The 24,332-nt window shown below is 39.2% G+C and overlaps 1 protein-coding gene across 1 annotated transcript in view; it reads left to right on the top strand.

The window, feature by feature from the left end:
• The window catches only part of PPP1R3A (protein phosphatase 1 regulatory subunit 3A), a 37,588-nt gene extending 14,931 nt beyond the window's left edge, over positions 1-22,657 (top strand). The window contains exons 2-4 of the mRNA XM_045008238.1: positions 17,181-17,239; positions 17,349-17,485; positions 19,730-22,657. Coding sequence (XP_044864173.1) covers positions 17,181-17,239; positions 17,349-17,485; positions 19,730-22,657 — 3,124 coding nt within the window. The remainder of the gene's footprint in view (positions 1-17,180; positions 17,240-17,348; positions 17,486-19,729) is intronic.
• The last annotated feature ends 1,675 nt before the right edge of the window (positions 22,658-24,332 follow it).

The raw sequence follows: 24,332 nt of genomic DNA on the forward strand, positions 1-24,332 counted from the left end.
TTGGCGTGCTGGTGCCGGGAGCAGCCCCTGCTTTTGACACTGTGGAGGCAGGAAGGAACCTGCTTCCAGTCACACAGTGGGATGGGGGAGAGAAGAGATGAACTCTGCAAAGACAGAGTTCATCCCTCTCCCCCCACATCCTCTGCTATGGGTGGAAGCATCTCCTGTCCCTTCCCTCCTGCACAGTGCCAAAAGGCTGCTGCTGGCCACATTCTGGTGTGAACCCTGGCAGAAATCTGGGGAGGGGGGAATGTGACCATGTGTGCCCCTCACGTGTTGCCTTGCTAAGACACGGTGCCGGGTACCAGGAGTGGTGGGTATGTACAGGAGGCCCAGCCAGGCATGGAGGGCTGAGAGAGTTGGGCAGGGAGGGTGGGGTTGGTCAGTCACCCTCCCCGTTTGAGAGAGGGGATGGGAGTGTGTGTGTGTGTGTCATCTCTCCCTGTGTGTGTGTGAGGGGTAGTGGTTTTATGTCACCCCTTTCCCATGTGAACCCTAAAGCCTTAAAGCTAAGAAGGTAAAGAAAAAGAATCCAACTATGTAACGTTTCTTTTTAACAGGGGCTCAGTCAACTTGATGTTAATTTGAATGTTTGTGCAACATAGTTCTGATTGATTGCCATTGAACTTGCTCGAATACGAGTAATTTTACCAGGTATCCCATATTCAGCATAGGGAAATATGGTCAGCCTAATCAGACATCACATAACCCACCCACCCCCAAAAAATATGGTCCCATTTTGAAACTATAAAATATTCTATTCCACTTGATAAATCCCGAACACATTAAAAGTATCAGTGTTATCCACAAACCTATATTTACATAATTAAATTAGATATTCTGCCTTTTCGATAACTGTCACCTCATCTCTGTTGTTTTCACCTCAAGACTCTAATTGTTTCTTTTATTGGAGCTAACCTACCAGTGTCCTTGGCAGTAGAGTTTATGGCTCATGCATTTACAGCAATTGTTTGGGCAATTTGCCATGTAGTATAACAATTGAAAAGCATTTTGCCAGCACAGGCCCAAGTCGTCACATCACAATCCGTTTTTATAATAGATAGTCTTAGTTTTGAAACACAGAAGTGATGCATTCTTCTTATGGTAGATAAAAAGCACTAAAGATGCCCTTTGGAAAAAGGAAGAAAAATGCTAAAGCCCTGAACTGCATGGGAAAAAAATACCAATGTCAGAATGGAGCTAATTAATTTGATGTTGCAAACAAAGAGAAAAGGGCCTTGCATTCATTAATGTCAGCTCCAAATGGGAGCATACAGTTCATACAAGCAATGCTCAGTTTTATTTTAGGCAAAATTTAGAGGTAAGTAAATCAGAAATATACATTGATTCCTGCAGTAACAATTATTTCCCTCTTTACCTTTATACTGAATGTCCACCTTTCCCCTTACTGGGGTGCAATGTTTGAAAAGAACCCATAGCTTGGGGAAGGGGATTTTGTGGGTAGAACTGCCGAATAGGCTCTACAACCCCATCCTGCAGTAGCCTCTATGCCTCTGCTGTGTGGGCAGTACCACATGGAATGGTCAAATGCAGAAGCTGTAGACCAGTGCTTCCATATATCCATGTTTGTGATCCATGCAGTTCATCCCTCCATGCTCCTGATGACTAGAATGCTGCAGAGCTCAGCTACAAGACACACAGATGGCTGCAAAGTTCCCCTGCCAAACTTTCTCCATAGGGATATCCCCTTACGGTAGAACGATGAGGTTATGCTGCCTTACAGCTGTTCTGGATCCCTCTAGGAGGTGTTTTCAAGCATCAATACGTAATGGGCCAAATGCTGCACTGTGGGGCAGTCACCTTGTGCTGACCATGTCAGGAACGCTCCAGAACAGCTTGTGGCATACTGTTTCCTATGCTGTACCCTGGCTACCAGTATAGGAGGGGTTAAAGAGGCATGGACAGGGCTTCCCTGTGCCCGGGTTATTCTCAGCTTCTCTATCATCTCCTTGGGACCAATGGCAGCTGACACAAGTCAGGGTAGCATTCAGACTGCTCTAACTTATGCCCAGGGCACAACCAGCCTTGGCTTAAAGCCAGCATTGCACTTCCCCTTCCTGAGTTGTGCACTCTGTGGCTGCCAAAAGTATGTGGGCCAATATTTATAGGAGTGTTGGGTCCATATATGATAAGACATCTTGCAGCGTGTGGATTGTAAATCTGTGTCCTCAACACTTTATAACTTGGCTTTGTAAATATCCTTTGTTTTACACAAGTCACTAATCAGCCATCAAATGACAACTATTCCTGGTGACTTCTGACCTGAAGTGTATTTGGGGGTTGGTAGTGGAAGATATCAGTGCCAACAACTAATGGATGAAAGGCACAATACCCATTACTAATCCCAGGAGTTAATGACTCCCCTCCCCCAAATAACTAATTTTCAAGTATGCCGGTATAGGGATGGTCTACAGTAAAAAGTTAGGTCGACCAAACTATGTCACCCAGGGGTATGACGAAACCCTCTGTATAGACAGTACTAGGTCAATGGAATAATTCTTCCTTTGAGCTAGCTACCCCCTCTTGTGGAGATGGGTTACTTAAGATGAGGGGGAGATGTCTACGCTGTGGAGCTGTAGCACATCAAGTGGAGAAAACCCCCAAGAGTTCAATGGTGCTCAAAAATGAGATCCACTCTGTGCAACCCATTGAATTAAAAGTCTATTAAAAGTCTGGGATCAATGTAATAGTTTATATAGTCGACTATATAAACTATTACATTGATCCCAGACTCCTTGCTCAAGCAAAACCTCTTTTTAAATCAATGGGAGTTTTGTCGGTGGAAGGAATATTGGATTAGGGCCCTATGAAGGCAGAGCGCATGCAAGGAATCCATTTATTTTTAGTCGTTCCAGGCTAAATCCATATTATCATAACATACTATAAGGATTACAAATAACAAAAAATAATCTGATATATGAGGAATCCCATTACAGTAAGGGAATTAAAGTATATATATGTGTTCTTCAAGGACACTCAAATGCCCCAGTTACAGTCAGGATCCCATTGTGCTAGGTGCTGTACAAAGGGAGGAAGACAGGAGACATGATTCTGATGTAAATTACTGAAATGTTATACTAATTTAAAAATATGAAAATAATTTAAAAATTAATCAGAGATTTTCAAGTAAACTGACTCTGTTTCAAGAAATGTTGATAAAACTGAATTTGGCCTTTTTGTCTGAGAGATCATACTTATGTTCATATATACTGGGGTTCTCTTTGGAATTGTATGTATACTTTGTGTCTTCCTACAGTATTACTGTTATTGTATATTTTCATGGGAATTTTTTTCCTATTTGTGGATTCTGAATTTCTTTAATACAACCTATTTGCTGGTACTGATGTGGGAGCTGAATGATGTGATATTTTGAAAGCTGTAACAGCGGGATAGATTAATGAATGTTTTATATTTTTATTGAAGCATTAGTACCATTGGTTCACTCTCTATGCACCCTACAAGGTGCACCGTATAAGAGTTGTAGTGAAAAGTGGATGCTGTACAATTGTAATTATATATGAGGCCCTACTTGAATTGTGAGATGATTGCAGCTGAGGTGCAGAGAAGCCAAGGAAAATTGTGGAAAAGTAATAATGGACCTTATTAATTGTGGTAATAAAGTCCATGATTACTTTTCAACGATTTTGCCCGAGGCTGAGAGCGGGGGCCTGCGGCTGGCAGCAGGAGCTCACACTGTCGGCTGCATGGGGCTCCTACTGTCAGCCCCACGCATGGCAGGGATCCCGATGTCAAAATTACAGTGGAAGCATAATATTGCGGAATCCGCAATTTCTGCAATATCACAAGTTAAGTAGGGCCTTAATTACGTATACATTTACAGCTTCATGTACATTAATTACAATTTTAAGTATATATTTATATATAGAGAGAAATTCCAGGATGGGGAAACTGGCTGACTCCTCCTGTTTTGGGTGGTGAGTGAGATTTGATCTCTGTTTTCTCCAGCCTCTCTAGATCTTGGTTTCTAGATCTAGGAGAGGTTTTATTTGTTCTAATCTTGTTTCAGTGGCATCTTCTAACTATGATGCTCCTTTCATCAGCTAATACCTCTCAGTTAATTCTAATGGTATGATCGATACAGGAAGTGCTAGGAGAAACATTTGGGGGGGGGGGGGATCTGCTAAGCCACCTCTAAAAGTGACCTTTAAGTCTCACAAATCTATTGTTTTAGCATTTTGTGTTTTCCTCTGCTATCACTCCAGGATCAAGTATGTTGCAGACTATAAGCCTTATTCCAAGCCCACTGACGCCAATGGAAAGATTCTCACTAACTTCAGTGGGAGCTGGAAAAAGTCCCACATCTGCAAAGTGCTTAGTGAAAGTAAAGATACTTCTGTTTAAAATTCCTATTCCTGAATTTTGTGGTCAGTGCAGATGTTTAAGATTGCATTAGTTAACAGTAGCAGTTAACATAGCAATTCCTTATTAAAGAAAAACTGCATCCCTTTAACGCAGACCAGCAGGCCCCAATCTTGCATGGACAGATCCCAGCACCTGGTTGCAGCCCCACTGAACTCAACAGGGTTCTATACAAGCATTGGTGTTTGCTTACTTGGGGACCCACTTGGAGGATAGGGCCTAAAAATTAGACCAGGAAAAATTAATGTGCCCCATTCATCAGTGAAATCTACTTTTAATTTAGTGCTTAATTGCCATCAGCAAATTGACAATTCTGAGTCTTGTCATTATACTGTCTTTGTCAGTGGCCAGCACCATAGAATCATAGAATATCAGGGTTAGAAGGGACCTCAGGAGGTCATCTAGTCCAACCCCTGCTCAAAGCAGAACCAATTCCCAACTAAATCATCCCAGCCAGGGCTTTCTCAAGCCTGACCTTAAAAACCTCTAGGGAAGGAGATTCCACCACCTTCCTAGGTAACCCACTGCAGTGCTTCACCACCCGCTTGCTGTTTGCTTTTTTGACTGCTGCTGCACACTGCATGGATGTCTTCAGAGAACTATTCACGATGACTCCAAGATCTTTTTCCTGATTAGTTGTAGCTAAATTAGCCCCTGTCATATTGTGTGTGTAGTTGGGGTTATTTTTTCCAATGTGCATTACTTTACATTTATCCACATTAAATTTCATTTGCCATTTTGTTGCCCAATCACTTAGTTTTGTGAGATCTTTTTGAAGTTCTTCACAGTCTGCTTTGGTCTTAACTATCTTGAGCAGCTTAATATCATCTGAAACATTGCAACTTCACTGTTTACCCCTTTCTCCAGATCATTTATGAATAAGTTGAATAGGATTGGTCCTAGGACTGACCTTTGGGGAACACCACTAGTTACCCCTCTCCATTCTGAGAATTTACCATTTATTCCTATTCTTTGTTCCCTGTCTTTTAACTAGTTCTCAATCCATTAAAGGATCTTCCCTCTTATCCCATGGCAACTTAATTTACGTAAGAGCCTTTGGTGAGGGACCTTGTCAAAGGCTTTCCAGAAATCTAAGTACACTATGTCCACTGGATCCCCCTTGTCCACATTTGTTGACCCCTTCAAAGAACTCTAAAAGATTAGTAAGACATGATTTCACTTTACAGAAACCATGTTGACTTTTGCCCAACAATTTATGTTTTTCTGTGTGTCTGACAATTTTATTCCTTACTATTGTTTTGACTAATTTGCCTGGTACTGACATTAGACTTACTGTCTGTAATTGCCGGGATCACCTCGAGAGCCCTTTTTAAATATTGGCATTACATTACCCAAAGGGTTCCCCCTACCAAGAGCCCCCAGGAGCCTGAAACCCCCCAAAAGGACCCCTCACTGGGAACTCAGTCTCTCACTGTGGATAGAAAGCTTCAGAGGAAGGTGCAAGAAACCCTGCAGGGGGTATGTGTCCCCCTCAGAAAATCCTTGTTCTAGCGCTACCAGTTAATGAGAAAAGCACGTCGGGGTAAGCATCTCCCCAGTGCCCTCTGTGGTAAAGACTGATCAAAGATCAGAGGGGTAGCCGTGTTAGTCTGGTTTGCATCTGAAGAAGTGGGTATTCACCCACGAAAGCTCATGCTGCAAAACGTCTGTTAGTCTATAAGGTGCCACAGGATTCTTTGCTGCTTTTACTGATCAAAGAGATCATTTAGTTTCTCAGCAATGTCCTTAACTTCCAGCCCCTGGAACACCCACCATTTCTTTTGCAGGCTTCCTGCTTCTGACATACTTAAGTAATTTCTTGTTTGTTTTAATACCTTTAGCTATTTGCGCTTCAAATTCCATTGTAGCTCTCAAATTCCTTCCGACATATTGCCTACTGTAATATATGCCGCTTTTGCTGGTTGCACTCAGGTAGGGTTTCCAAATTTTGAAGGATTTCTGTTTGGCTCAGATAACCTCTTGATTCTTGCCATTTAGCTATGCCGGTTTACTTCTTGTCTTCCTGGTTCCCATTTTTGTTCAGGAGTATACATACCATCTGAAACTGTGGTTGTTTTCTTAAGTAGTATACCAGCCAAATCTAAAGATTTTCTTCACTTCTTTTACTTTACCTAGTAATTAGAGGGTTTTTTTTAGGAATATTAAACCGTTACTAAAACAAGTTAACAGCTACTCTATAGAGTCTTTCAATGGGCTCTCCTAATGTTTGTGTCAAAGCATATGTCTACCCTGCAATAAAAACCTGTGGCTGGCCTATAGCCAATGACTTGGGCTTGTGCAGCTCAGGCTGCAGGGCTATCGAATTGCATTGTAGATGTCTGAGCTCAAGCTGGAGCCTGGCCTCTGAGTTCCATAAAACAAATCTAAATTTAGAAAGGTATAAGATATAACATTTATGACTATCACACTTCTCATTGTGATTGGTGGGAGCATGGCATACGAGCATACAGACACAACTTCTGCCAACTATTTGTATACATTAAAACCACTACAAACTTCTGCCAACTATTTGTGTAAATTAAAACCACTACAACCACTACCAATACTACCCATTGCAGAGATTAGCAGCCTCTGGCTGTAGGCCCAAACCTAAGAAATCAGAGCAAACAAATGCAACTGGCACTGCTTTCTAAAGTTTTCAGGTGTTGGGCCATGGTGAACTGTGCACTGGAGAAAATTTATCCTGGGAGTTACTAGTAGCATATTTATAAAGAACACACTGCCAGCTGTTCCCAATCCTAGACCTTAGGAGTGCCCTACAGCATCCTAGAAGAATAAAATTTCTATTAGAGGCTAGTAAAGGGAGGGCCTCTGAAATATCTAGTTCTTAAGACAGTCAGGATATTATAGATATTAAATATTGAATTGTACCTGGAAGCAGATATGTGACAGTGCAACAAACAAATCACAAGCATAATATGTTCATATTGACCTGCACCATTTAAGAGGCAAGCAACCACATGTTGCACTAGCTGAACCTTCTGGATGGTCTTTGAAGGTAACGCTAATAGATTGTATTAAAGGAGTTACATTAGAACACACAGAAAGCATAACTATCCATTCAGATATATACATAACTATATGGGGAAATGGCAGCAGAGATCAGAAATCAAGTACTGGATTATTCTGTGATCCAGAAATCAAGATGAAAACCAAAGAATAGAGAATTTTGCACTCTAATCTCCCTGCAGGTATTGCACGACATGTAAATCTTCAGATATAGTCAGGTGTCATCTCCGTTCAGGAACATTAACATTTTGCATAGTCATATTTTGTTATTGTTAATCTTATTGTAAATTAAGTGAGTGTGTACCCCTGAAAATCCTTTCAACACAACTTTAGAAGAGCCAATTGAGGGATGAAACATATGCTCATAAGTATCTTTTGTATATACAGTGGTGTGCCTTAAGATCCTGATATACTTCATTAGAGATGTACTTTATTCATTTTAAGAAGGAAAAAAGGCTGAACTCACAAAGGCAGAATTTTCTGTAACCCATACTCCTTGAGATGTTTAGCTATTTGTTATAGTGGCCAAAAAATTCAGGGGGGTTCCCATTTGGGTAGTGCTAAGTACTCTCAATGAAAATTCAAAACCCAAGGATAGTCAGGATGAAACTCTTTGAAAATCCAAGATTTGCATTCCAAATGTGTATCTCCATTGGAAACTAAGTTGTGTTTTGCTGTTTAAGAGCTAGATTGTCCCTTCCCCTTATACCAGCAGAGGGGACCGAGATGTACTCTATGAGAGAGTGCTAATTCTACACCATCATTGGCATCTTTTCTATGACCCCAGGACAGCTCATCTGCCAGAACTCCATGGAATTTGTGGGTAGGCAAGGGGCAGGAGAAGGGGAGGAGGGGGCAGCTGCTCTCTGTTGCATTATATCCTATAATCAAATAGGATTTAATGCTATTTAGAGTAGCAGCCATGGAAGGAGTTAGTCAGCCATTGATAGTGTGTCTTTTCAAGTAGCTAAGCTCTTAAAATGAAATGGGGGAAGGGGATGGGCCCTTCCACTACACTGGGTTACAGTCCAGAGACCACACAACTAGCAGCCATGGGCTGCTCCATCCAACTCCTCACTGCTGCCTCCCTAGGAGTTTTCCTATTCAGTCTTTCTCAGAACTTTTTGCCCCACAACCTCTCTAGGCTCACCCTTCTGTCAGGGCTGGGACTCTCAGGGCCCTCTCATTGAATCTCTTAACAAAACAAAATGTACAAACTCAAGCCGTTTTCCTTGGGCTTGGCCTTTCATGCTTCTTCAATTCCTCTTGCTGGTCTTCCACTGAACATTCCCCAGAGCTCTCTCCCTGGAAGTCTGGACAAGGCCCTTTTTCCAGCCTGCATTGCACCCAGTAGCTGCTTCACCTCTCTTCTGGCCTCCTCCCAGGCTTCCATACTCAGGAGACGATCACAGAGTTTAGTGTCCCCCCGGGCTTCCTCCTAGTCCCTCTTGGTGTCTCTCTGTCATCCAAGAAAGTGACTGCAGATATTCTCCCTGCATCCCCCTTCTTCTTTTTCCTGGGTTTTGTGGCACAGCATACTGAATTCCCGAGTCTATGACTGCCATTCACTGGACTCTGTAGTTAGACTTTAAGTCATAACCTGTCACCATTCACAGAATTGCAGAATTGTTTTTTTAATTGTGCCCCATTTTTCTTATATTCTGGATAGGTGTTGCAAAGAAAATTGTGTTTCTGAGGCTTCTGAGTTTTCCATATAAGTATCTCCTTTCACTGGTACACTGGAAAGGTGTTGCAAAGAAAATTGTGTTTCTGAGGTTTCTGAGTTTTCCATATAGCCATGTTCACAGAATATCAGGGTTGGAAAGGACCTTAGGAGGTCATCTAGTCCAACCCCCTGCTCATAAGTATCTCCTTTCACTGGTACAATCTTTACAATTCCATAACAGATGATCTGTCAATTTCTGAACCTTTCATGTTTCGTATAGTCCATCCTTGTTTGTTTATTAGAAATAGATTACTGTTTAATCTACAATGACCTGTTACAATTCCAAATAGAGGTATTTTACTCTTTCTCTCAGGGTCTTGGATTATATCAACTATTTCAACTACTGGGCATACTTCATGAAATTTTTTCCCATTTGTTTCATGTGCCCACAGTTCTTGCCATTTGTTCCTTAGCTTATTTTTGAGTAAGTGTTTAAATTCCAGTTTGCTTAAGGGGATCTCTAGGTCAACTTGTTCATGCTTAATAGCATTTTTAGCCTCTTTGTCTGCCAATTTGTTGCCAGCTATCCCTACATGTGCAGGGATCCATTCTATTGCTATGGTCATATCCAGTTGTGCTAATTCGGTTGTTAGCAGTAATATTTCATTAAGTATATCATTTCTGCTGTCAGACTTGCCATTGTATAGTACCTGCAACATTGATAAGGAATCAGACAGGATGGCCACGGCAGCTGGCTGCACATCTAAAAACCAAGTAAGTGCTAGCAATGTCCCTGTTAGCTCAGCTGTAAAGACAGAGATAAAGATAATTAGTCTTACGGTTTTGTTAACCCTAAATGTGGGCACACAGAAAGCTGTTCCCACTGTACCCATTCCTTCCTCTTTGGAGCTATCAGAATACATTTGGCAATAGCATCCCCACTTCTCACAGGTATATTGATTTATCATTCTTTTGCGTTTGTTTATTATATAATTTCATATCTGTCTTGAGGGGATTGTTATCCAGTGATACAGTATGTTCCCATAACTATAGATTTTGGCTTCTTTTAAGCCTTTCTTTTCATTGAGATCCTTTATCCACTTCTTTACCTTACTTACATGAGGAATTTTCAGTTTCTGTCCTACTTGGTTTCCACTTAATATGCAACAATCAGCATATATTAGCTTAGTTTTATCATCTTCACTGTTACCTAGTGGTTTGGCCCAAAAGGTTAAGTCTAGGGACTTCATTCTAAGAGTGATAAGCATTTCTCTGGTGGCTAACTTCATCACACACAGAGTCATAATAATGAAGGCACCACATGCTATCTGCAATGCCAGTGCTTGGATACAGTCTAGTTTTCTCAGATTTGTTTTCTATGCTGACCTAAAGACCTGCCAGCTATACTCAGTAATAGATCTGATTAGCCCTCCAAATAGTATTATCACCATTTTCTTATCTGCTCCCCTGGAGCTTCCATATTTGCTTATAAGTAAGCTGATTCTTCCTTTTCACTTATCTATAATATTTTCAGTATGGTCCCTCCAGATGAGCTTGTTATCAAATATCACACCTACGAGTTTGTTTCTTTTTCACTATACTTATCTGCTGTATTTATAATTTTACTTTTTTTAAATCTTCCATGTGGTGAAGATCATTCCCTTAGTTTTGTCGATGGGGAACTTGCAGCCCCACTTGTTTCCTCATTCTGTACTCCTCTGAAATGCCTTATTGATTCTTTTGGAGACATTTCAAGGTTTCTGCTTTTGGTCTCTATAGCAGAATCATCAGCAAATAATGTGATGCCTGTGCCTGTATTCATTATCTTTGGAAGTATCAGAGGGGTAGCCGTGTTAGTCTGGTTCTGTAGAAGCAGCAAAGAATCCTGTGGCACCTTATAGACTAACAGACGTTTTGCAGCATGAGCTTTCGTGGGTGAATACCCACTTCTTCGGATGCAAGTAGTGGAAATTTCCAGGGGCAGGTATATATAAGCAAGCAAGCAAGAAGCAAGCTATCTTTGGAAGGTCGTTTATGATGCTGTTATAAAGGGTTGGGCTAATGACACTCTCCTGTGAAGTTCCAGATCTCTTCTGCTCTCAACTTCCTCTGTTTGTAGTTCTCTCCCTGCCCCTCCCCAGCTGGGCTTCATCCTCAGTTAAGCCTGGCTCTTGGTCCAGGTGAAGCCTGGTATGTTAATTGCTGTCTCAGGCCCACATCACCCTTTCGGAGCTTGTGTAGGATACACTCCCCAACACAGAATGCATCTGCATTCACATGACTGAGACAACCTACCCACATAGATACCCAAGATCTGTGGAGTACATTTACACTGCTTTTTAAAACCTGTGACAGTGAGTCTTATTGCCCAGGGCTACTGACTTGGGCTTGTGGGGCTCAGGTTATGGCTCTAAAAACAGCTGTATAGATGTTCAGGCTGGAGGTCAGGCTCTGAACCCTGGGGAGGAGGGTAGGTTTCAGAGCCCAAGCCTAAATAGCTACTCAGCTACTCAGCTGCTTTTAGCACCATAGTGCAAGCCCATGGGGCTCTGAGACACGCTGCTGCATGTTCTAAAATGCAGTGTAGACATACTCCAAGACACCTACCCTTCCATGCTGCCCCAAAGACTTCCCATCTGAGTGGCAACTCCACGTGGGTATTCTCCTGGCCTTTTCTGGCTCCATATCATTATCTAAACATGTGTTGATTAAAAGGAATACCAAATAGTCACTGAACCTACAAGAAATTATGCCATTTTAGATTTGGGATTGGTGAGTGATAAGGACCTCATAGAAGAACTGGTTTTGGGGACAACCTTGGTTCAAGTGATCATGAGATAATTCAGTTTAAACTAAATAGAAGGATAAACAAAAATAGATCTGCAACTAGTGTCCTTGATTTCAAGAGGGCAATTTTTAAAAAATTAAGAGAATTAGTTAGTAAAGTGGACTGGACCAAAGAACTCACGGATCTGAATGTGGAGCAGGCTTGGAATTATTTAAGTCAAAGTTGCAGAAACTATCTGAAGCCTGCGTCTCAAGCAAGGTGGGGAAATCGTAGGGCAGGGTTGCAGGCCAAGCTGGATGAGCAAGCATCTCAAACAGGTTGTTAAGAGAAAGCAGAAAGCCTACAAGGAATGGAAGATCACATGGATCAGAAAGGAAAGTTACCTCTTGGAGATCAGAGACTGTAGGGGAAAATTGAGAACTGCCAAAAGCCATGCAGAGTTGGACCTTGAAAAGGAAATTAAAAACAACAATAAAAGGTTCTATAACCTTATAAATAAGAAGAAAACAAGGAGAGAACAAATGGGAGGCTCTGAGTTACTACAGAGAATTCTTCCCCAGGTGTCTGGCTGTTGGGTCTTGCTGGAATGCTCAGGGTTCAATTTACCATCATATTTGGGATCAGGATGGAATTTTCCCCCGAGTCAGATTGGTAGAGGTTTTTTTCCACCTTCCTCTGCAGCATGGGACATGGTTCATTTGCAGGTTTAAACTAGTGTAAATGGTGAGTGTTCTGTAACTTGAAGTCTTTAATTGTGATTTGAGGACTTCAGGAACTCAGCCAGAGGTTGTGGGTCTATTATAGGAGTGGGTGGGTGAGGGTCTGTGGCCTGAAATGTGCAGGAGTCTGACTAGATGATCATGATGGTCCCTTCTGGCCTTAGAGTCTATGAGTCTATTTTGAAAGTAAACAGAGGCTTTGTGGCTGCCAAGACAGGGGAGATGCATGTAGAGTCCTGTGAGTCTCCTGCAATACCAATGAGATAATTAATACATAAAACAGGAGCTGCATTATTTATTTATTTTATTTATATTTTATATTGTTTATATAACCCCAAAGTGAGCTAGGCACTTTCCAGGTGAGTATGAAGTATTGGTTGATAGCCTGATGGACTTACAGTCTAGATAAATAATGTACAAACAGTGGAAGGGGAAATGGATGCAATGAAAAGCAGTGAGACCAAATGGTGATGTTTAATATCTCTTCTTGGTAATAGACTTTTCTCCCATCTAATTACCATTTCCCCCTGGAGATGACTAATATTTGTAGGCTTTTTAGAAGAAGTATAGTTTAAGGATGAACTTGAAAGAAGGCTGGAGGCATGGCAGACTCAGGCTATGTCTACAATACCGTGGTAAGTCGACCCATGCTATGCAACTCCAGCTACATGAATAATGTAGCTGGAGTCAACGTGCCTTAGGTCGACTTACCGCAAGGTCTACACCGTGGGGATCAAGGGGAGAAACTCTCCCGTTGACTTACCTTACTCTTCTCATTGAGGGTAGAGTGCAGGGGTCGACTGGAGAGCGATCTGCTGTCAATTTGGCAGGTCTTCACTAGACCCACTAAATCGACGGGGCTGTAGTGTAGATGTTACCTAAGTAATGATTTATATGCTTTAGGTATTAACTGAAGTCCTTATATGTATCGCAGGAGAAACATAGAACCCCGAATTAAGTTGTCACATGTAAAGGAAGGAAGACTAGGGTTTGGATTTTAAGTAGTTTAGTTTTCCAATGTACTTTTTATCATTTAAGTTTGTATATATTCAGTGAATAACTGGGGAATTTAAAGTTTTTTTTAATATACTATATGTGAAGTTTGTAGCGATCCTAGAGTAATGTTGCCTAACACTTTCCATTATAAGCTCCTGTTTTCAGCTGCTTATAATTTGCCAATCTTTAACCATTTTGTCTGAAGATTTCCATGTTTGCTCTCTGCCTTAGGTTGAATTTTTAAAATAAATTTCAGCAAAAGCAATCCATCCATTTCTCAGAAGAAAGTTAGGAAGAATAGGTAGTTTTCTCCTGTTAAACATGTAAACAAAGTGTGTGTTATGTTTCCTCTGATTCCTTATAGCCACAAAGAGTATAACAGCCTGTTACTGCTATGGGTTGTTCTTTTAATTCAAGTGGGGAGGTCTGTGTTGTGAATCTAAAGAGCTTGGTTTCAAACCCATATCATAATACTTCACACAATGGAATTTTTGTTTTTTCAGATTGCTTTTAAACCTAGAAAATTACATACAAAACTACTTCAAACCATTGCTTCAACATTAAGGTTGAAAGTCAAGCACTCAAAAGTTAGGCAATGCCAGATTTTCAGGTTGTCCCAGCCATCTGACTTTGGAAAATTGACATTTTAAAAACATATCATTTGTATGATAGGTTCTTGTGGATAAGGCATAGGAGAAAAAGACAGAGTATCTTGGTTCTTTCCTCTGGTTTGTCACTGATATCAGTACATTTGCTGAAAAATTATTTTTTTTGCAGCATCAAAACTATTTGCAAATTTGGGTCGAATTCAGCATATAGTTTTGTGCCCCCCCACCCCAAGGAGGAAATATGGTTTGAAAAAGTTGAAATGTTTTGTTTCCACCATTTCAAAATGAAACATTTCTATTTCTTGAAAGTTTTTTTTTTATTATTTTGGGTTCTGTGAATACATGCAGGTATTAGAATTTGCCCTCCACAAACACTATTTATATAGTTTGTGGTTGTGCACTTTAACATTTGCAGGCACAGTATTAGAAATGTTTGAATGTGTTTTGAGGTGTTTCATCCTGCAAAGTGCGGCAGTCTGTCTGTGTGTGTCTACTTGTGGATTGTACATAAGTGGAGGCTCAGTAGAGGGATGGCTGAAAACATGACCATTAAACTCTCTGTGATTCAGTTTCTTATTTAACAGGGTTGTCTCCAGATTATTAATATGTTAAATGCTCTGATCCTTCATACAATCCAAAATGGCACATGAACATCAGTGTAACTGGGGTAGGTTCTGAGGCTAAAGTAGAGAAAGAACAAATTAAGAATTACTTAGACAAATTAGATGTTTTTAGGTTGGCAACACCTGATGAAATACATCCTATAATACTTAAGGAACTGACTGAAAACACCACTAAACTGCTAGCAATTATCTTTGAGAACTTGTGGAGAACTGGAAAAGGGCAAATATAGTACTTATCTATAAAATGGGGATTCAAGGCAACCCAAGGAATTATAGACCAGTCATCTTAACTTCAGTAACCGGAAAGACAATGGAACAAATAATCAAACAATCAATTTGTAAGCACCTTGAAGAAAAAAAGGTGATAAATAACAGTCAACATAGATTTATCAAAAAGAAATCATGTCAAACCAACCTAATATCCTTCTTTGACAGTGTAACAAGCCTTGTGAAAGGGGGGAAGTAGTAGATGTGATATACCTCAACTTGCCTCACATGACCTCGTAAACCAAATAGGGAAATATAGCCTAGCTGAACCTACTATAAGGTGGGTGAACAACTGGTTGGAAAACAATACTCAGATTGTAGCTATCAGTGGTTCACAGTCAAGCTGGAAGGGCATATCGAGTGAGATCCTGCAGGAATCGGTCCTGGGTCTGGTTCAGTTTAATATCTTGATCAATGATTTAGATAATGGCAGAGAGAGTGTACTTATAAAGGTTGCAGATGATACCAAGCTTGGAGGGGTTGTAAGTGCTTTGGAGGATAGGATTAAAAAATTAAAAATGATCTGGACAAGCTGAAGAAATGGTTTGAAGTAAATAGCATGAAATTCAATTAGGACAAATGCAAAGTACTACACTTAGGAGGGACTAATCAGTTGCACATATACAAAATGGGAAAAGACTGCCTAGGAAGAAGTACTGCAGAAAAGGATCTGGGATTATAGTGGATCACAGACTAAATATGAGTCAAGAATGTAATGCTGTTGCAAAACAAGGGAACATCATTCCAGGATGTATTAGCAGGAGTGTTGTAAGAAAAGACATGAGAAGTAATTCTTCCATTCTACTCAGCACTGATTAGGCCTCAGCTAGAGTATTGTGTCCAGTTCTTGGTGCCACACTTCGGGATAGACTTGGACAAATTGGAGAAAGTCCAGAGAAGAGCAATAAAAATTATTAAAGATCTAGAAAACATGATCTCTGAGGAAAGATAGAAAAAAACAGGTTTGTTTAGTTTGGAGAAAAGAAGAATGAGGGGAGACATGATAACAGTCTTCAAGTACATAAAAGGTTGTTATAAAGAAGAGGGTGATAAATTAATTGTTCTTAACCACTGAGGACAGGAAGTAATGGGCTTAACCACTGAGGACAAGAAGTAATGGATTTAAATTGCAGAAAGGAAGATTCAGGTTAGACATTAGGAAAAACTTTCTAACAGTAAAGGAAGTTAAGTACTGGAACAAATTAGCTAGGGAGATTGTGGAATGTCCATCATTGGAGATTTTTAAGCACATATTAGACAAACTCCTCTCATGGATGGTCTAGATGCTACTTAGTCCTCCCTCAGTGCAGGGGACTAGACTAGATCACCTATCAAGATCTCTTCCAATCCTACATTTCTATTATGTTAATTCCTATGTTCCTAGAGGAGTAAAGGCAGGATTTTGTGAAAAGGTGATGACAGTAGATGTCTAAATTCTTTTAACATAGTATAAATGTATCATCCTCCTTCTGAAATAAGGAATTTTTTGGTGACAAAAGTAATGTTATATCAGTTCAACTGAATGAAGTTTGAATAAAATGGAACAGAAAAAAAGTTAATTGAAAAATATTAGAAAGCCATTTCCAGTACCCACAACTGGTCTTTCAATTCACAAAACTTAATCACTGAGACCAACATAAAAATATTCTGTCTCATGGAGATGGAATCCACAACTGCTATAATAATTTACATTAGTCCTGTCTGTTTTTTTTAGTGAGATTACATCCCTACAAGGGCCTGATCCTAAGTGCCATCAACACCCATTGAAGTGGGCACTTGGCATTTATCTTTATGTGCTTTTATTGTATCTCTCTCTGAATCAACAATAGAAGGTGATTTCAGTAAACGTCATTCACTAGCATGTCTCAATCAATTCCTTCTCTCCCCAAGGGTTAATGTCACATCATCACAAAAAAAAATTCTTTTATAAAATTGTGACCAGCAAGGTTATATTTCTGCTGAATTTCAAATCACATAAAAGATTTTGCATCATTAACTAACTGTCTTTAGGTTTAGGTCTAAAAGGATTTGGAACAATAATTGTTGCAGAATAACACATTAAGTTTCTTTTGCATTTAACAGCAAAGAAGAAATATTGGCACTATCTGATGAAGACATATGGAATAATTCAAGGACTTCAGGTACAACAGCTACTTTAATTAGTTCTTCCTTATTGCACATGTTAATTAAAATAGATAATGTAACAAACAGTCCAATGGCTGTTAAAGTATATTTTTGTTAACTCTTCAGAGGCAAACATCCCCCAAATTGTTTATTCACATGAGAAGGACAAAGACATTGAACCGCGTCGTGAAAATGAAAAAGATATAAATGTTGAATGCAATGAAGATAATAAGGAAGATAATGAAAAAGAATTAGAGTTGCTGGTAAGTGTTATACAATTATATCCACAGTGTTAGATGAGATGAATCCATTTACACATCAAAGGTGGTGAAAAAGCCCCTTTTAAAAGAACTGACTGATGTACTAATTTACAAATGTAAAACCATGGTCTGTATTTTCATTGTATCTCCCTCTGAATCAACAATAGAAGGTGATTTCAGTAAATTTCATTAAGTTCTTGTGGTCTTAAATTAATGACTTCTCTCTCTTACTTCCTTACCAGAGGATCTAAGTGACAGTTTCAAAGAATTAGAACAGTGACTTTTCAAAGATCTCACTTCCTAGTCTCTGTGATGAGTATACACTTAACATAAACACTTAACGTTTGGTAAAATTCCTGTATTTATGGTACTGTGAGCCTTACAGATGTTTCAGAGATTAACTATATAATACACTACATGAACAAAATTCCAATTTCTATAATTTTAAAAGGAAAAATTATATAACTACTACAGTAGACTCTTTTAGACCTGTATTTAGTATTAAATTTGTTATCATAAATTTCACATTCACTGAACATTCAATCTGTTTGGGGATTTTTATGGTTTGGCTTGCATTTTGCACCATGAAGGAAGAAATGGCAGTAAATGAGACATATATAGCCATCTATTATTTTCAGTGTCTGTTCTGAGCTTATGTTTTTTGGGTACATAGATTCATAATCATAGTTTAAAATGGCTATTGCCTGTGAAAATGTGAATGCTGAATCAGACCAGAGAGGAAGAGGAGTACCACTCAGTCTTTTTGATAGGGAGAAGAATTATTTCCTCACACTTAAGTATGAAATTTTCTTAGCTCTAACTTTAAGAAAGTTCAAAGTTGTCACCTATTGTGGGAGCTCTTACTGCCTGAAAAATCAACATCTCCTTATTTATTTATTTTTAAAAAAAATATTTTTTTTAAAAGGCCTAAAAATCACATACTTTTTCTCAATTTATCCTATTACAATGAGCAGGTTCAAATATAACAGTTTGTTTATAAATTACAGAGATTGTTCATACAATAAATGAAGAGGGAAGCTGTAATTTATATGTTAATTTGTACTATGCACTCTTTAATGAAATAAACAATGAATATCTATAATAGATGGAAATACAACCAAATCTTTGAAACCCACAGGCATTGGCTCAAAAGACAGCTGTGCAGTTGACAAGTAACATGAGCCTTATGTGAGAAGAAGGGGAAATCGTAAGATTTGCATATAATTATTGAGATCATGCAAATGTCAGTTATGAGAAGCAAAAAAAACCACAGGCATCTCACTGTTAAATCCTGACAGTTGGCATCACCGAAGAGCTCAAATACATTTGAGCACCAGTTGGCAGAGGGTCATTAAAACAGAATTTGCAGAGACATTAGCTCCCTCACTTTTCTTTGAGTGACGTTTTACTATTAATAGTTTGCAGTGGCTTTGCAGAAAACATATTAATAAGAGAAATTGTAATGGGGATATCTACAGCAAGTGTAAATGTAACAAGGGGTACCCAAGAAGCTATCCTCTAATTGATCAGCATGGAGCTATCAGTGTGAGTATCCGAAAGTGAGGAGAGAATGCAATGACAAGCAGGCACAGTTGAATAATACAATATGATATTTGGGAGGTGGGGGAAGGAGAATGATTAGTTTCTGGCCTTTTACTTCACTAATCTCATTTCCAACGTCAGCCTTACCAAATTGTCTAAAAACATTCTGGTTTGAATCCTGCAAAATGGTTCCTAAGAGAAATGAAGCAAAGATAATTCTAACTGTATTTGTCAGTGTGCAACATGTCTTTGTTTTACTGGACAATACTGAATGTTACCAGGCTTTGATGTGCTGTATCAATGCTCTCACTACAAACAAAACAAAACAACCCAAACAAGCAAACAAACAAACAAAACCCCTCAACCTTAGAACTGAATGTGCAAAGAATTGATTAGCCTCCCATTTAGAGAATATTCTTTTTAGGTTTCATTTGTATAAAATACACTTGCAGCTTACTGAATTCATGAATAAAGAAACAGCATTCTGAATACTATTGATGTCCTGCTCCTTTCAGACTCACTATAAAGCTCATTACATATGTTAAAAACTACATACAATGCAAATTTTGCAAATTGTTCGGAACATGTTTCCATAAAAGCTTTGAAACTGAAAACAAAATTTTCCATAATGAAAGCCTGCCTCATTCATTTTGAATATTTTTATAGAGCTCATTCTGATCATTCTTTTCTATTCTGTTGTTTCAGCTAAGTCAGCAGTTCACAAGAATTAGAAGTACTTCCAGAGATGAAAGGAATTTATACACAACAGAGCCAGTTAATTTTCCAAATGAAGCCCAAGGACTGGAGAATAAGCTAACACTTATGGAAACAGGCACTGACTTGCTCAGGCAGCCTGTGCCTATCAGTTCCCCTTCAGAAAATACTTTACAAGAGCTAGGAGAAGAATTACATGATAACAAAAAGTATTCCATACGATATGATTATAGTCAGCCATTAGCAGAGGAACTTACTGCAGGCACTGTAAACAATAGTGAGCAGCCTTTGGAATGCATTGGTACCAGTGAAATGCTTTTATCACAGGAATATTTGCCTGGAACAATGCAAAATGTGACTATCCGTATTAAAGATACTGTCTTAAGCAGACAAGGAATGAGCCATGTAGATATTTCAAAAGGTGAAACAGATAGTGCCTCAGGAAGCGAAATGATGGAGCGGTTATTCATCAGTGACGATGATGCTGATATCTACAAAGAGGCCTGTGAAATGAAACCAGAAACAATTTCTTCAGAGCATGATGAATCAATGCAATTAAATACATGCGTAACCGAAGCACTGGATGACAATGCTAATCCAGCTCCAGAGCGACACATTCTGCAAACATCTCACCTAATGCTAGCATCAGTATTGCCAGACAGTGACAAACATGAAGAAAAGGGGGGGATGATTTTAAGCAAAGATCAGGTACATTTAAGAGGAGATATATATGCTGAGGCTTTTGCACATTCTGATATCTCAATAGATTGCTCAAAAAGCCCGTATACAGAAAAAGAAGTTGTGGTGAAAGTATCAAAGAAAGACTATAACACTGATATAGGAAAAGAGGAGGAAGAAATCAAGTTAAATGAGTTAGGACTAACTAAAGAGCAGGAGAGTGTTGACACGGTAGCTCCGAAACTTTTCAGTGTTCAGGGAAAATATATTACTGAAACAAAAACCATAACATTGCCATCAGCGTCAGATAATAAACATGAAGCCAAGCCTTCACAAGCAGAAGACCAGATGATTTCCCATGTAGCTGATGAAAGAAGAGCTGAAGACACTCATGAATTCAAAGAGTTTACTTGGCTAAAAGATAGGGGAAGCTCTGACAATAGAAGTCGAGGAAAAAAAATCACAAGCTCTGTTGAAGGCAAACAAGGGAAAGAGGAATATAGTGAGTTAAGTGATAACTTGAGGAAAACAGACAGTAGATACACTGATGCCACTCGGAGTAAAATGACTACTTTCCCCACTGGCTACCCAGTCTTTGCAGTGGCAACTGACAAAGCAAGAGCTACAAGTATTATGTCACTGAACCCAGAGGATACGCTTGATACTAAGGAGAATGATCACAAGCTTTTTGAGGAACGAATGTACAGCCAAGATAATTTCTCAACAAACAAAAATATTTTGGAGACAGATGCTTGTCAACTTCAAATTGAGAAATCAGCCAGCATGGTTACAGATGATCAGAGTAGGGTAGTGTGTGAAAATCAAATGTGGAGTGTTTCAGGAAGTCAACCAGTAGAAAGAGAGAGTGAGATAAATAGAACAGAACAGATTAAAGAGCAAACAGATGGTGAAATCATGTTTGGAATGAGGGATAAGACAAGGTATTTGAATGTTACTCCCACAGAAGAATTGTTTACCTGCCAAGAGACAGTGAGGTGTGAAAAGTCTTCTGTAGCTGAACATGGTAATACAGAGGAAGCAGAAGCAGGTACAGCTTATATAATTAAAACAACATCAGAACGTGCTTCAGAAAAAATGTCTGCTAGTGAAAAAGCAGTAATTGCTAAGCTACCTCAAGAGACTGCAGTAAGTGACAGGCCCACAGAGGAAAAGGAAACAGCGTTTGATACACATGAAGGGAGAAATGATGGTTCACATTATACTCTTTGTCAACGCAATACAGTGGGTGTATTATATGACACCGAATTTGAAAAGGAATCAGTTTTAGATATTTATAATGCACATGTACGTGAAACACTGCAAGGCGAAATGATGTCTGTATGCAATACCAAGGAAAAAGTTTCCAAAGCAGAACATGACATTGGAAATAATCCACCTGTAGAGGAAACATTATGGGCTTCTGCTATAGAAGGAAAAGCAGGTTTGGAGCAGGATTTATATTCAGAAGAATTACTGAAAGTTTCCCCAAACCCCGAGCAGTGTCTCTACAGTGACGAAGCTGAAGAACATAAGGAAAAAAACATTTTTGGAACACTTTCCCATTCAGGTGCCAAAGGTGAAACAAAACCACCACCCTCTGATACAAATATTGTGCCCAGTTGTCATTATGAAAGCTCTCCAGCGACAACTTCTGAAAAGTCTATTGAGGTGGTTACTGCTGAGGTAGAAAATACAGAGCATCCATATACAGCCCCTGCATTCAACTCCATTGCCAATATTTCTGCTGAGTCAGGATATTATTTCAACCTACCAAGCGAAATGACATGTATTAATAAAAACATGTTGACTTCAAGTGATGAAAGAGAAAGGAATATAGGCCAGTGTTTCCATCAAACAGAGTTCAGACAAGAGGAGTCATTAGGGCCAATAATTTTAATTAGTGAGCCTTCTGAAGAAATAGAAGAGACAAGCTCTGAATCTGAAGGTTTAATAACTGAAGGAAAAATATTAAACTGGCCTGATGACTCAGAGCACGAAAACCAGCACATTTCTGATTCTTCAGATATTTCTGACCAGAAAAGCGAAGCACATAGTTTACCTAGCGAGTCTCTAGTTTTAAAGCATATCAGTTACAGAATCTTTTATTTCCTCTTGTTTGTTGTATTTGTTGTAACAATCTACCACTATGATTTAATGGTTTGCGTTGCACTCTATCTCTTTTCCTTGTATTGGCTATATTGGGAGGGAGGAAGACACAAGGAGTCTGTCAAAAAGGAGTAACATTAAGTTTCATTGTCTACATACTGTACTTAAGGTTTGAGGTTGATTACTTCCCCCCACCCTAAAGCATTTTAATTGTTAAAAGGAAATATTCATTGTTAGAACCAGAACACGTTTTCTCTTGAAGCATCTGTCTAAAAGGAATACAGCTGAAGTTTGCTCCTTCATATAATTATTCTATATAGGACCATTATGTTTGGATCATTAAATACCTATATGAATATGAGATCTGAAGCACGTCAAGTTAAAATTAAGTGCAGATGTTGCTCCTTAGCAGGCTGTGAGGTTGCAATGCTTCATATCTCTCCAGTACTTAAAAACACCATTTCTTGCATTAATTTCTCTTGCAGTAAAGCTTCATGTTTTTTTCTGAGTTTTTCTAAGGTTTTATACAGTAGATAACAGGGGAATGGCATTATGACTAAGTAATATGACTTTAATATTGATCTTGCAATTGGTGATCTACTACTGTAATTAACCAACATATTTTGGGAGATGAAATCTGTTGGTAGATTGAATAGTTCTTTCGGTTTTTTATTTCATTGTTTTAAGTTAGTGCAATAATAATATTCATATCTGAAAATGTCAAGCTCAGACTCCCGTAACATTATGTAACTTTGTGTACGTAATACTTCAGCAGAATATATTAGTGGCTTTCATACTACCGAGCTGAAGAATACAGCTATGAGACTATCATCATTCACGTGCACAAACATTTATAGATGGGTTGTCTTCAAACAATATTTATATATTTTTTGTAAATGAAGACTGTGTAACATGACTGAAAAATTTAATTGAATTCAAAATTATTCCAGATAGACCTTTTGAATGATGTTTTTCACCAGTGTTGTTTAAGAAAGGCATTCGTATCTTCAAAGCATTAAATAAATAAAAAAGAGTGAATGATTTGATTGTGTGTGGCGTGTTCAGAATTGGGTTTAGTGGCCTTTTTTTATAAGCTAACTAGGTCTCATTAGAGCACAATAAAATAAACCCAGAAGGAAAACATGGGACATGATCCTTGCCTCCACAGGGGTTGTGCTGGGAGATTCACTGCTTCAAAGACATTCTTGTCCAGTGTACAGGCATGCCAGGAGCATGTCAAGGGAGGAAAGGGAGTGGCCAGAGCATGCAGCAATCCAGTAATTTCTAGCTGCAGAAAAGCCTGTGGGGAGTCATTGCAACCAAGTGTACTGTGGAATAGCCCTGAGGCTGTATAATATTACTGGGACCCCAGAGATTGAGAAAGGGCAAAAGTGGCTTTGAGACACATAGGTTCCTCTCCCCTCAGCTCTGAATAGCTGAAGACCTGAGCCATTGTGGAGGCTGCAAAAGGCTTCAGTGCAAAATGTGGCTGAAGCTAAATAATGGTCAGGTTAATCACTTGTTTCAATCATTAGTTAAGCACTGAAACAATTTTTTAAAAGCTCACTTACTAGTAACAGAATGTTAGGAGACCTTGCTACAAGAGTGACCTTGACTTTCCTGTTCTCCAGGAGGGTGAACCTTTGGAGCATCATGGAGGTGATCTATTCTGTGGGTATGGAATGGTGTTGATGACCTACTGCTGATGTATCTACTAGTGGTTGAATATATGGACTACTGTTGACTGCAGTCCTGAACTGGGTGATGTTAGTAGGTGCCTAGAGGCTTCGAACAGTTGCCAGGGGAACTT

Source organism: Mauremys mutica, chromosome 1 (assembly GCF_020497125.1).
Source record: "Mauremys mutica isolate MM-2020 ecotype Southern chromosome 1, ASM2049712v1, whole genome shotgun sequence".
In the NCBI taxonomy this organism is placed as follows: domain Eukaryota; kingdom Metazoa; phylum Chordata; order Testudines; family Geoemydidae; genus Mauremys; species Mauremys mutica.